At 48.0% G+C, this 14,218-nt stretch overlaps 1 protein-coding gene across 12 annotated transcripts in view; it reads right to left on the bottom strand.

The window, feature by feature from the left end:
• The window catches only part of AGAP1 (ArfGAP with GTPase domain, ankyrin repeat and PH domain 1), a 561,575-nt gene that overhangs the window by 129,591 nt on the left and 417,766 nt on the right, over nt 1-14,218 (bottom strand). For 9 of the 12 annotated variants that reach the window (XR_009217063.1, XM_058533270.1, XM_058533272.1 and 6 more), the window contains one exon: nt 3,848-4,009. The exons of the other annotated variants lie outside the window; for them this stretch is intronic. Coding sequence is in view for 8 of the 9 variants with exons in the window: in XM_058533270.1 (XP_058389253.1) it covers nt 3,848-4,009 (162 nt within the window). In the remaining variant the exon portion in view is untranslated. The remainder of the gene's footprint in view (nt 1-3,847; nt 4,010-14,218) is intronic. 12 annotated transcript variants of the gene reach the window in all.

The following is a 14,218-nucleotide window of genomic DNA, read 5'->3' as shown; positions in this document are numbered from 1 at the left end:
ATATTTACAAAGATGAGGAATTCTTCTGGCATAGCTTCTGCTCCTCTAATTTACTAGATTCATTCCCTTCATTTTAAGTCATAATATAAGAAAATGATGGTTCCACTTAAGTTAGGTTACAGCATCTTCTATCGTCCGGTGTAGAATTTAATAATTATTCTTCAGCAGAAAAGACCTACTATAATTGAATAAAATGCGAGCTGGTGCTGCGAGAAACTCACAGAAGGAGTATCCTTATGTCCATCAGGTGCACCAAGAGCCCCCATGTGGACAGAGTGGTTCTGGTTTTTGAGGCAGCAAAAATACTGACGATAAATAGTTTTAGCCTTTACCTTCTGAACAAGCATGCCACAAAGGTAAGAAATATCCAGCACCAGAACCTTTGCACTTGGCTGGGAGTCTAGGAAGACTGTGTGGTGGGCTCCTTTTTGCGCTTGGCTGAGGAATGGCACTGAAGTGCATTTGGGAAGCTCCGACCACTCCCTCAGCTGGGCTCAGGCCAAGCCCTTGGGGACGATGGTGGAGAGTACACACCCTTGCCCTTAAGAGGCATGTGGTCTGCTGCATTTATGAAAGGGTCAGTGGCGCAGACTTCCCCAGGGATTTGTAAGAGGCACCATGAAAGGCATGAGCGCCAAACGGCTTCCACTGATTCCTCTCCACCTTCTCTCCATCTCTGCTCTTGGAGGCCGACCTGTGTGGCCAGCGTCAGCAGCAGCAGCCCTCATACCCTTTGGCTTCTGGTTGGGTTTGGTCAAGGAGGGGTGGGCAGGAGACCAGAGGTGGGGAGGAGAGTGAGGTGAGGACGCTTCCCCTGGGCTCCCTCACGTTCTAGGTCACCACAGGTTGGACGTGTCCCTCTGTTGAAGGCCACAGCTCCTGACTGGAGGCCTTCCCCAGACAACTCTCTCTTTGGATCCTAATAAGTACCCCCTCCTTTCCCCGTTACACCCCTGGGGTTCTGCACCATCCCTCTACCTCTTCCCACACCCTGCCCACACCTCTGTAGACACTCCCCATGGAAAACTCCCCTCAATGACCCAGCTTGAGGGCGCCATGTTTTCCTTAGGACACTGACTGAATTAGCTGACTTTCAACAAAATTTTATTATTCTTATACTCTAAAGAGATTTGAATCTAGTCATGTGTTCCAATGGGGCAAGTCAAAAACCATACAATTCAATTATTTTACAGACATCCTCTATAGAACTTTTTATATCTGCAATTGTGACTTCAGCACGAGGTCAGACATAAGAGAATACACTGGTAATAACCAGTCACAGAGCCTCGCAGGAAAGAGAAATAGAAATATTTTTTCATAATTAAACACTACCCTTTAAAAATAAAACATATACAACTAGCTTTAATTTCAAGAACAGAATGCTTAATTTCAATGGCTGACGCAATATACTTTGAATTAATAGTTGTTAAGAGTATTAAAAAATATTGTATATCATTGAATCTAAAATGACGTAATGGTAGGATGCATTCTGACTTCAGAGATGTTAAAATGTGAAAAAAAAATGTGTGTCTTAGATATAATGAAATACAGCGTGTCTCACAAAAATGACTCATTTATAGTTGGGTAGGTAATTTTTCCTAGGGAAAAATGATACATTTTCTTTTTATAGAGAACTTATTGTCTTATTTTCTATTGGAAAGACGTCCTGGTCATTGGTACTACAGAGATGATATTCTCTTAACTAGAAAGTGAGGAGTGGTTTCTCCTCTGATCACTGGTGTTGAACTTCTGAACACACGTCAACCGTTACTCATCACCCATGCTTGAGATGCTGTTGTGACTTCTAAGTTCAGTGTTTCTATGACGCACGGGAGTCTGTCTCTCTGTTCACATCACTGCCTCAGTGGTAAGGCCCTTTAACAAAAGGGTCCACAGTTGTTTTTGGATTGAGGATCTGTCTCAGCCTTGTTATAGGCTATTGCTCAGAGCACACAGTACAATCCCAGTCACGCAGGAAGTGGACTGGAATCATCATAGGCATCCAACAAGCTCACGGTCGCTTCTCAAACTTCCTTCAAACTCACTGCTGGGCACCTGGGACACTGGTCTGAACCAGCAGCCCAATTAAACATGTAACCGCTTCTAATTTTCTGTGTCTTGTTCAGATAGTTTTCACCATATCAGTAGGCGGGTGGGATCATTAAAATGTGTACAATGTAGTTATAGGTGGACTTGATCATCAACTTCTACTCAGTGGTGCTTTTGAAGAAAGTCATTGGTTTAAACATCACAAGAAGATGTTTACCTTTGAAATGGATGCAAGGCCTTTCCCTAAAGCAAATCCTACTCTCCCCCCTAGGAGGTGTGGCTCACATTACCCATCCTGGTGAGAGGCCGTGCTGCTTCCTGATTTTACCCCAAACCTCTTGTCAGAGTCGGGTGTGGCCACATGTGCACGGCCGGGTGCCCTTTGCTGAACGGTTGTTTGAAGGAGTCGCATCAACGCTCAGCATCTGTGGCCAATTCCTTTCCAATGAGAAGGTCAGTCTGGGTGGGTGCTTTGACCCATAATCACTATTTTTCACCACTGCTGACATAACGAAATCATCCTCATTTATCCTAACAGGAGAAAATCAGTTTTTATTGGCTAAACTTGTTAGCAGGAAGCCTATGGGAAGCAAAGGGTAAGAAACGTGGTGACGAACAAGGGTTTTCAGACCCTTTCCTGCTCAGCGACCGTGAGAGCCCCAGCAAGCTACCTGACACTCTGAACCTCAGTCTCCTCATCACAAATGGAACAACACTGCCATCCAGCTCACAGAATTACAGTAAGCAGCACAGCACACACACCATAAACTCTGTTCCTTCCCTGCTAATGCACGCATTGTGGATTTAGAGGCTCATCTTTGGATATTAGGAGGGAACAGGCCACTTTCTCTAACATTGCAAGTTAACAGTTTTGAACAAACAAGTAGAATATTCAGAAGAAGTGTGGCAGAAATAGAGAAAAAAAAAGGATATACATTATAAAGGTAGTTCTGGCATACATGGAATCCTTGTTGAAAAGAGACTCTTTTACTATTATTGGTCTCATAAATAATAATTCATGTCACACAACGTTTTGCAATTTTAATTTTCCTTTGAAGTATTTCTTTAACTTGTTTTTTACAACTGCATTAATTCCACCTCCCATAACGTGTGTGTGTGTATGTGTGCGTGCATGCGTATCTCCACTTGCATCTGTGAAATAAAAAAATGTAAATCCCTCTGAAGGAGCCACTCAGAAAGATGACATCCAGTCATCACTGAGAATAAAAACGAAGGACTCAACAAGTCAAAGGAGAGTCAAGACAAACTATGACAACTCGAAAATTAATAGAGCGCACAAAACAGAGTCGGTGGACACCAATAGAAGGGGCATTTATCATTACATGTTGCTGAAAGCCAGAACTGAGGCAGCTGTCTTACTAGAATTAAGACGAGCCAAGATCAGAGAAGATTCCTAAATTAGGAGAGGTGACAGTCTTTATCAGAGTGATACAACATGCCACACCCCAGTTGGAGCGGACACTGTTGACCCAGGTTGCTGAGGGAGGGCAGGACCAACGACCTTGACCAGATGTGTGACGGGGAAACCAGCATCACCCTCTACCAGGCGACAACTACCCAAAGGTAAACTACTGATCTGGTTGAATCCTCTGAGAATCAGGCAGGGATGGGAAGGTTCTGGGCCCTCCAGCACCCCCTTGCAAACAGAAAGCACACTCAGTGACCTGCATTATTGTGCATTTGTGCTTCAAAGGGTGTGTGATTTCACAAATTAGAATGATAAAAATTAATTTTCAGAAATGCAGACTCTCACCCCCAGGTCCCCAGGAGCCCTTACCTTCAGCGGTGCTGGAGAGCCCGTCGGCTTTGAAGTTGCTGGTACTTTTCTTCCTTCGGTGCTTCTTTCTGTTGGCGTGAGGGGAGGGGGGTGGGTCGAGCTTGGGGCTGGTGGTGCTGGAGATGCTCGGGCTGGAGCACACTGAGTCGCCCAACCCTGTGTCTGCCATCGGACCGGAAAAGGCAAAAGAACGCAAAGGTTAAGCGCTTAAAATAAGCAGACTTTGCAGAAATATGAAAGTAACATTCCTCCAATATCATACAGTGCCCTGCAAACAATACATTAGCATGAAATTGCCAGACTGGAGGCCCAGAGCATCCCACGTTAAAAGATCATGGTGCCCCTTGCACATGGCGCCCCATTGCATCGTCCTTATGCTCTGGAGAATTTCAAGTTCTCTACTTTGTATGACGGAGGTTCTGGAAAAGGAAAGTAGGGAATTCATACTTTTTACTTGTTTATATTTCTCTTCCCATAATCACCTTGATATATTGGGAATGAAATAAAGACACTCAGGAATACATACGAAAGGTCCTCTTAAATGGGTGTGATTCTGTGTGTGCGCACAGGATAAAGGCATTCCAGATTCTCTTTCTTCTACCCCAGCATTCCATACGGCTGTAAGGTCAGTTTATCATGAATGAAAAACCATGCCATTCCTCTCTCTCACCAATGTCCAGCAATCCCATTTGGAGGTGATATAGCAGACCTGCCAATTTTTGTTTCACTGAAGCTACTTACAAAATTTAACACCAGTGCACAAACGTGAAAACTCACTATAAGTGAAACTCTTATTTTATTTTGTCTGTTTTTATCTTTTTTTTTTTTTTTGTGAGGAAGATCAGCCCTGAGCTAACATCTGTGCTAATCCTCCTCTTTTTGCTGAGGAAGACCAGCTCTGAGCTAACATCTACTGCCAATCCTCCTCCTTTTTTCCTTCCCCAAAGCCCCAGTAGATAGTTGTATGTCATAGTTGCACATCCTTCTAGTTGCTGTATGTGGGACGCGGCCTCAGCATGGCCAGAGAAGCGGTGCGTCGGTGTGCGCCCGGGATCGGAACCCGGGCCGCCAGCAGCAGAGCACGCGCACTTAACCGCTAAGCCACCGGGCAGGCCCCCTTGTCTGTTTTTATCTTTACCAAAGAGAAGACCAAAATAGTGCTAAAGGACCACGAATGAACACGCAATTCAACCAGAACAAAAAAGCACACTGAAAAAGTGATGGAGAAACATCTTCCAAACACCTCTCAAGTCTTAAGAATTCTTTATTTCATGATGCAGCACCTTTGCAACCCGAAAGACAGAGAATTCCATGCAATATATTTCATTCATTCACCTAATATTTTCTGAGCACCTACTGTGGGCCAGCCACTTTTCTAGATGCTTGGGATCTATCATTGAGAAAAACAGAGGAAGATTCCTGTCCGAGTGGCACTTACGAAGTAGGTGGTAAGTATTATGAGAAAGAAAAGGAGCACGTGGAGGCTCAGAAGTTGGGGAGGCGGTGGCAGGGGTGTGGAGTTGCCATTTGAAATAGGGTGGACAGGGTAGTCTCACTGAGGTGACATTTGAGCCAAGACTTGAAGGTGGGAAAGGAGTGAGAAGGTGGATGACTGGAGGAGGAGGAAATAGCCAGAACCTGGCCCTAAGAGGGAAGCATGCCTGGTGTGTTCCAGAAACAGAGAGAAGGCGAGTGGTTGGGCGGGTGAGGATGGGAGAGACTCGTAGGGAATGGCATCGGAGAGAGGAAGGAGCTCTGCCCAAGGGGGCTCACGGGCCACTGTAAGGACCCTGACTTTACTCTGAGGGAAGTGGGGAGCCACTGCAGGCTTCTAAGCAGGATAACATGATTTCAAATATAAAGATACTTGAAATCAAACTGAATTTAAAGTAGTTTCATTTTATGCAGTTCTAGAAAATTTTATCATATACTGAGAAATACAAAAATATACAACTTATGGTATCTTTTTAGATACATCTATGGTTCCAAAAATGCCCTAGGATGCAACTTCCTGATGTCCTAAGACCAGCGATCCCTTGCCCATCCCTGCACGGTGGGAAAGGTCAACTTTCTTCCCATGTACCCATCACTTGCAGAGGAAAGGCCTCAGGGAGCCCCTCCTGGGAGAGGTGTGAAGAGACACTCCAAAGCTTCTGCAGGAGAACCTGGGCAGCACCTGAGGGCACAAGACCCTTAGACTGCGTCAACGAGGTCCACTCTTTGTGGGTGGACACTTGCTCACAAAATGCTGCAGAAATACCATTCATCATTTTAAAGAGTTGCAGGAATGTGACAATTCACTGTCCTGCAAGTCTCCCTCCCCTGAAACTGACACCCTTTCATTTCCACCAGACTACCATCCTCCTAGGCAAGACATCTGGTAATCCTCTTGGGTAACTTTATTCAAGGTGCAGCAAGAAGTCCTAAGCCCCCATCGGCTGGTTCTGTGGCCGTTTCAGGGGGAATACAGCTTTAAATAAGACACGGCACCTGCCTTGAGGAGGCCAGGACTCTAAGATGAATCTTTATTCACCAAGTCACCGTTTCTTTTTTTGCACTGCTCTCTAACTTGCCACCTGCTCTCCATTTAAGCCACGCTCACCCTTGGTCTGGTCCTAAACCCTCAGGCTTGGACTGCGTGGCCAATTCCAGGAGGTCTCCTTCCTTCTAGCTTTTCACCTTTTAAGTTGTCCCCATCTTTTACAGAATGAATCCCCTAAAAGTTGTGATTCTTATACATATTTTAAAAATACTAGATCCCACTGAATGTCAGATGAAAACTGTAAATATTCCAGAAAAAAGGGCTAGTCTAATTAATATTTGCACACAATTTCAGAGGGTTCAGAAGCTGCCTGATGTTGCTAAGGGGTCCAAGAGACCGTTAGCTGATCCTAAAGCAACTCTTATACATGTTATTTGATGCTGAAACCTTACAATCAATATTTTTGTTCATTTCAAATATTTTCTGCCCAGGTTTCAAAAGTCTTCACACTCTGGCCCCCTCCTCTCTGACTATTAAGTGTTAATAACCCACCCTGTGTCAGGCATGGTGGCAGGCCATGGGAAAACAGTGGTCACAATGACCATGCCTGTCCTCATTGAGCTGAACTCTAATCATGAAGGCAGATAAGGAGAACAGGCCAAGTCAACTGCCCTCCACTGTAGCAGGGCTGGGATTTTATTATGTTGCTCTGTACCCTGAGGTGTCCACTCAATTCACTGCACCATGTTCACTCCCAACTATGCGTCTTAATCCTTATGTCACTCTATTGGTGTAACGTTCTCTCCCAAACTAATATTTCACATCTCTGAACTCCTACTGATCCTAAAGTTGGGGCTTTCTGCACTCGGCTGTCAGTTATCCGGAGCTAACTTGCATGCTCTTTTTCCCCCCCAGTGAGCTGTACAATGCTGAGCATACACTGGCTGCATCATTATAACATAAACATCCTTGGGTCTCTTCCATTATCCAGCGGTTCTTAAGGCGTGTACCAATATCGCTTTTTAAGAGACTCACAATATACACATAAGCTATATAGTCATTTAAGGGCTTCCATATAGGTGTGGTGGCTCTGTTTCTGGGCTCTCTATTCTTTTCCAATACTCTCTTCATCCATTTGTGTTATGGCTCTCTAAGTTATCTTGGTACCTTAGATGGCAGGGCAAGTCCCCACACTTTGTTATCCTTCACAACTGTCTTAGCTATTCTAAGCACGCACCTTTGTATATCCATCCAAGTCAATGACAAAGATATTTAACAGGGTGGGGTCAAGATAGAGCCTCAGATCTTCAGATTCGCCAATCCACATCTGGAAGCTATTAAGAGTGATCCCTGAACAAGACCCAGATACGTCATACTGTCTTTGCATCCAGCTCATATACCTTTGAACTTGCCTATAAAGAAACTATGCAACAATCTTGTCAAATACTTTGTTGAAGGTTAGATGGGTACCAAACTTACACATATTTTTGACAATTTAATACAATAAAAGGATATCCATTTAATATTTTTTCTCCTTAATGAACTATCTCTGTTCAATTAAATCACAATTAAATTTTCTTTTCTATGTACATACAAAATACTCCTTTAACAATCTAATTCAGAATCCTACTGAGATAGTCCTTAAACTCACCAGTGTATGGCTCAGAATTCACCTTTCTGGAAACCAAAGTGACGTCTGTTTCTAGATACCTCCCTCCCTTCCAGCTGCAGAAAACTTTTTCCAAAGTAATTGACAGTGACATGGTAATCTCATTTCCAAGTTTTCTGAGAATCTAGGAATATGTGTAGTTCAGGGAAAAATTCCTCACTCACTTGAAGCAAGTAGCTAGGCGGCAATCTTAAGAAGGAAATACTCACAAGTTATGACACCCTCCTTTCCCTAAGGGACCATCAGAGCCAAGCCCCTCAGCACCTTTACAGCCTTCTTGTCCTTGGGCATCCTTCAGGCCAGTCCATCTATCCCCACGTGGCTCCGTATTTCCACTAATCCCCTGGCTCACAAGCGGGAACCCCTGCCCAGGGAACATCTGGCAATGTCTGGAGACATTTTTGGTTATCAGACTGAGAGGGGTGGAGCCGCTACAGGCATCGAGTAGGTAGAAGCCAGAGATGCTGAAAAATATCCTACAACACACAGGACAGCCCTCACCACAAAGAACTGTTTGGTCTAAAATGCCAACAGCAAGAAACCTGCAGAATCAGAATTGCTCTTCTATTCTTCATCAACCTCTCAAACTCCTGCTCTGGAATTACGGTCTGTCAGTGCAAACTCCCTCACACCAGTAACCTCCTCAGAACGCTCGAGTCACCTGGCACTAACCTGGCCCTCCCCTGGGGATACACCTCCCAGGTGTCGGCACTGTTAACCCCACCTCCACGCACCACAAAGCACACGGGTGGGCTAGGCAACCTCCCTGCTGCTTGCAGCCCGCTCCTCTTCCCTCAAGCCCCAGCCCCTCTGAAGCTTATGCCCTCCGCGATCCTGCTCACTGCCCACTAACCCCCAGGTCCTGCCCCTTCGTTCCCTGACTATTTCAGCAGCGGCTAACCCGTCCCCACTTGTGATGACATCCAGCTCCTCCTAGGTGCTCTCGCCAGGTCCTGGCCTCTCGGGCCTCTGCCTCGACCTCGAGAAGCTCCTTCCCCCCCTCTGCCTCAGCATCCTCTCTCATGGCCCTAACCTAGGCCTGCCACCAGCAGGAAGTGGCTCTCCTGGGTCTTATTTTCACCTCCCACACCCCGTGCACACACCAGCACACTTACACCAGGACCCACACTCCGAGGGCAACCTCTTGACCCCATCTGGTCTTCACCGACTGAAATCGGCTTCTCGCCCTATTTCTCTCCTTACCTTGTGGGGACGACGTCACGTGCAGCTCTGGTTCTGCCCTTGACACCTTCTCCTCCACCTTTCCTGATGGGGACAGGGCACCTTGACTGATAATTTCCACCCTTCACCTGCTCTGTGCCTGTACTCAGGCCCAGCTGGAGGACCACGGTGCCTAGCCAACCGGCCTCCTTCATTTTTATGACTCCAAAGCTGGGGAGGGGGCACTGACCTCTGGCCTGCCCTTCAATCCACTACACTCCTGGAGTTAATCCATTCCCTGCTCTCCAAGAGGCCATGTTACACCTTCTCCACTCTCCTCAAACATCCTACACCTCACTCCAACCCCCTGAGGACCTCACTTCTCATTTCACTGAAGGAGAAAACAAAACAGAGCAGCCATCAGAAGAGAGCACCCCCTTCCCATCCCCATCCTGGTCCCCATGGACTCTGGGCCTCCCTTGCCCCGCCTGGTGACAGCTGCCCCTCCCCTTTGAACTGGATTGTGCCTGCCTGTCTGCTTAGGAGTGACTTTGCCTCCAGCAATCACATCCTCTCTGGCCTCATCTAAGGTGCTGCATGACTGTATCATCTCCCATCTCTAACAAAGCCCCCCAAGCCCATGCCCTCACCCGGCTTCTATCTCATTTCTGCTCCTCTTTAAAGCGAAACTCCCCCAGACCCTTCCCCTCCTTGGCGCCTGTGCCTGGTCACAGCTGTCCCTGCCTGACCCCATTCCAGTCCCGCTTGCAGCCCCCAGCCGCTGCCATGCCCTTGCTGATGCCACCCGTGCCCCCACAGCCTCATCAGCAGACAAGTCCCAATGGGATGGTGTCGGTCTCAGCAGCACCCCACACAGTTCATTGCTCCCTCCTTTGCCGGGAAGCCACAGTAAGGCTTTAGGCTAGCCAGATAGGGGGGAAACTAGGAAGCTGGGGTCCTAGAAGCCAAAGGAGGGAGCCCCAAGGGGGGCTCCCCATTCTGGCCATCGCCCATGGCTGCCTCATGTCCAGCCCCTCCCTTCCTCGTTGCGAGGTGGCCTCACCAAGTGGTGACACTACATCCCCCGTGTGTTTGTTTCCTTGTTCCCTGGACACCTTCCCTGAGAGAGCATAAGCCTTATGAAGGCAGGGCTTCTGTTCAACCTCACCACCAGAACACAGCCTGAGACACATTCAGGATGAATAATGGGGGCCCCATGAGTATTTGTGTTATTACATCTTATAAAGAGTTGATCTGTCTTTAAGAGGTGCTCACAAGGTGGATGGCATTGCTTTTCGGTGTATAATAGGAAAGTGCTACCAACTTTGCGACTTTGTTTTGAAAGTAACCACAAGTGTGCTTCTGCATCAAACCACAGCCATAAGTTTCCAATGGTTTAGAAGCTTTTTAGGTGAGCAATGAAGACCATGAATAAAGTCTATTTACACTGCGAAAATATCTCCCTTAAAAGATGACTTATATTCACCACACGCACTTCATGAGCACTCTGCCCTGTGAACCAGCTCTGTCCCAGCACCTGGGATGCTCAGAGAAAAAGGGCAAACATCCCTGTCCCCACGGAGCCAATTTCTAATGAGTGAAAGAATGCCTATCTCGTTTCTTGCTTGACGCCTTCATGGAAGACGATTTTTCTTGGGCGATGCTACTCAACAGAGGATGAAGAGGAGGAGTCACATCTACAGGGAGCACACGTATAAACATACGTAACCCAAGGCCGCCTCCATGCAGAGAGAAGCAAGGTGAGGAATTGTGTGCACGTCCACCTTCACCAGGATGAGCACAGCCACACTGGCCCTAGGGCATCCCTTGAGCAATAGGGATGTGACTCTGGGACCTCTGCTGGGGCCATCGGGACCCCGAGAATGAGAGTAACAGGGAGACCAAAGTGCCACTGAGTCAGGAGAAGGCCCAGGAGCGGGGCAAGGAGGGGTGGGGAGAACAGAAAATGCGAAGCGTGAGCCCTGACCTGGCCATTGGAGGAAGCGAGGGAGGGAGGCGAGCTTTTAGGATGACACAAGGTTGTCACACAGTAATAGAGAGAGCAACAACCACAATTGTGAAAGCAGAAAGCAGGCTCGGCAGTTGTAAGCCCCATCAATTCTTTCTCAGACAAGGAGAAGTATGAATAAAGTAAGTGACGTGCACAAAGCTCCTCAGAATCCACGAAGCACTCCTGTCCACTGCCTGGTGTGTTGCTCACACGGCCGAGGTCCCACCCAGAGAACCGTCCTTGTCCCAGTTCAGAGACAGCAAGCTGGGCAGTGACTTCCCAGGCCATCCTGCAGGTGCGGGTGGAGCCCCCATCCCTCTCCACTGTCTTCTCCCTGCCCACGTCAGCGTGCCAACACTCTACAGCCCAGGCCCCGGGAATTTCACTCCAATTTTCCTGCTGGAGGAAGGGCAAGTGGCGGCGCTGTCACCACTCAGAGGTCGGGCGTCTGTGGTGGGTGGGCTAAGGGGGCAGGCATACAAGTACCCGGGAAACCAGATGCTCCACGGTGCGGTCATGGGGAGCAGGTACCACTCAGGAGTGGACAGCTGGGTGAGGACAGGCAGTTGCCAATGCAAGAAGCGCTGCTCCAGCAAGAGGAGGCTCCAGGTGCCAGGACCAGGTGGCCTGTCTGTGAGAAGGCCTGGATGGGGGAGCAACAAGTCAAGGGAGCCCGCACTGTGCCACAGAGAAGCTGAGCACGGTGGCGAATGATGACAGAGGTCGGGGAGGGGCGGGCCTATGGTCAGGGAGGCCGTGGCGGGAGACAGGTCTCCGCAGGTACCACCTGTTCTCCAGGCTGGGGGTGGGGGGTGGGGTGGGGGTACGTGGAGAAAGCTTCGGTTTCTAGTTAACTGGGTACCAAACCCCGGTGCCGGTATATTAACGCCCCTGGCTTCCAGGTCTTAAGAACTCCCCTTTGAGAGAAGTTGTTTAACATTCCCCTGGTTTAAAATATGAGCAATCAAAGTGTCCCAGGCTTCCATGCTGTGCTTTCCCATTTCCGACGACTCCTCCAGCCTGACAAGGTATCCCTCAAAGTGAGGAGGCCCCGAAAGCCCGGCCTCAGACGCTGTAAATGAGCTCCAGCCGCAGCACACGGTACGCAATCTGCTCCTCCCGACTGAATACAAATCATGCATTTTATTTTGTATCAATTACTGGGCACTGGGACAGACGATGACTGTCGACAGCATTAAACACGGGAGGGGAGAGGCGAAGAGAAAAAAGGCACGCCAAATTAAAAAAGCAAGCGCCTCATTACGCCACATCTAAACCAGCGCTGACGGAGGGACTCGGAGTCCCTGGGACGTGTGGCGCTGAGCCGGGATGGGCCAGTCCGCCGCCATCCTGCGCGCTCAATGTTGGCCATTAGTTCTTCCCAATCGGGCATCAATGTTCAATGCACACCCCAAAAAATATATACTACGAACAATAATGATAACAATCTGCAGGCTTTCTGGGCTTCGGTACATGAAGTATGAGTCCAAGAGGCAGCTTCACTTTTCACTGGGAGGTGACAAGCATGACTAGAGGGGAAATAAAATAACATTCCGTTCGCATAAATATCAAGCAGCCTGCTTGAGACTGATGGGCCAGGAATGTATTCTTAGCTATCATTCCGGCAGACAGGCCCAAGGACACTCATAACTTATTTTACAATCATTTAGTTTCAGCTCAAGTGGAAAACGTGACAACTTATCTCTGCTGACAAGATGCCATATCGAACCTTACAATTAACTCTCCTCCGATTATCTGCCCAGCCGATCATTAGCTAGGCCATTTTTGATGAACTGTTGCAGGGAGCTCACCTCGGTGAGAGCCGTCACTGCCAGGTGTGCGGACAGGGTTTTGATATCCCGGCTGATATTCAAATAGACCGGGGGGGGGGGGCTCCGTGTGCGTGTGCTTCCCATGGCCCCGCTGCTCCCAAGGGTCTCGAAATGTATCTGCAGGGGGAGGTGTCCTTCTGCACCGTGCTGGAAAGGAGCGCTGCATCCTTGCAAGCGTTATGACTGCAACAACTATTATTGCTATGACTACTTCTGTTGGCCCTCCTGATGTGCGTCCCCAGCCTCCACCAAGGTCAGACACCAGGCCCTTGTCCAGACTCTGGAGTCTGTATTTCAGGGAGTGGTGGACCCTCTGGAGGGACACCTCCCATCACTCTTCCTTGGTGGGCTTGATTTGGAGAGGGGACACCAAGCATTTGCTGCGGGGAGCCACTCACACTGTCTGGAGGAGCTGCTAACGGTCCTAAAGGCTGGCTGTTAATTTCCTAGGTGTTGATTAAAGATACAAAATGCTTTAAGATGCTATATTCATAAGAAGCATGCACCTCTAAGAAAAAAGGAAAAGGACCAGTGTATGCACATTTGCCCTCCTCTCTTTTCTGCTTTCTCATATGCTCTAACTTACTCATTGGGCACTATTAGGAATAATTTATTGCTAAAAATCTTTCTTTTTTGGTATTAAAAGAATTCAAAATGATCAAAGACAGGGCTATTAGTGCCGGTAGGTGAGTGTGGATCAGTTGAGGGCTGCTAAGACCATTCTGAAAATTCAAGATGAAGTCACTGTAGGAGCTAATAAATTAAAATCCGTTTCCTTTGAAACACGGCTGGGAATATAAAGCTCATTTGGGTCTTGAATAAGGGCTCTGTTCTCTGTAAAGCTCAGAGAGATGTGCAGGCTGGTAAATAAAGAACAGGCCACCTCTGCCATCCAAGGAAATCACAACATCCCGGCCTCTGTTAAAAGGTGAGTGTGAAGTGAAGTTCAAAACCTCGCCCCTTCTCACAGTCCCTTTGACGAGAGCTTTCAACAGGAGGAGGTTTACTTGGATCCCAATCTCTGAAGATGTTTCAGAGACGTGCACATTGTCCGGTTCCCCTTTGCCGCATACGGCGCTCACACAGAGGTGTGCGGTGTCAGAGGAAGGGGCAGCGGGGACACAATAGGGCGTCGAGGAAGATGACAGGTATTGGGGGAAAGGAAGAGACAACACAGTGCCGGCTTGAGTCACAAAAGTGGGGGGAAAGGATGACA

Source organism: Diceros bicornis, chromosome 37, assembly GCF_020826845.1.
Source record: "Diceros bicornis minor isolate mBicDic1 chromosome 37, mDicBic1.mat.cur, whole genome shotgun sequence".
NCBI classification, from domain to species: Eukaryota; Metazoa; Chordata; class Mammalia; order Perissodactyla; family Rhinocerotidae; genus Diceros; species Diceros bicornis.
Note: the sequence above shows the minus strand (reverse complement) of the source record. Positions and strands in the feature narration are given on the sequence as shown.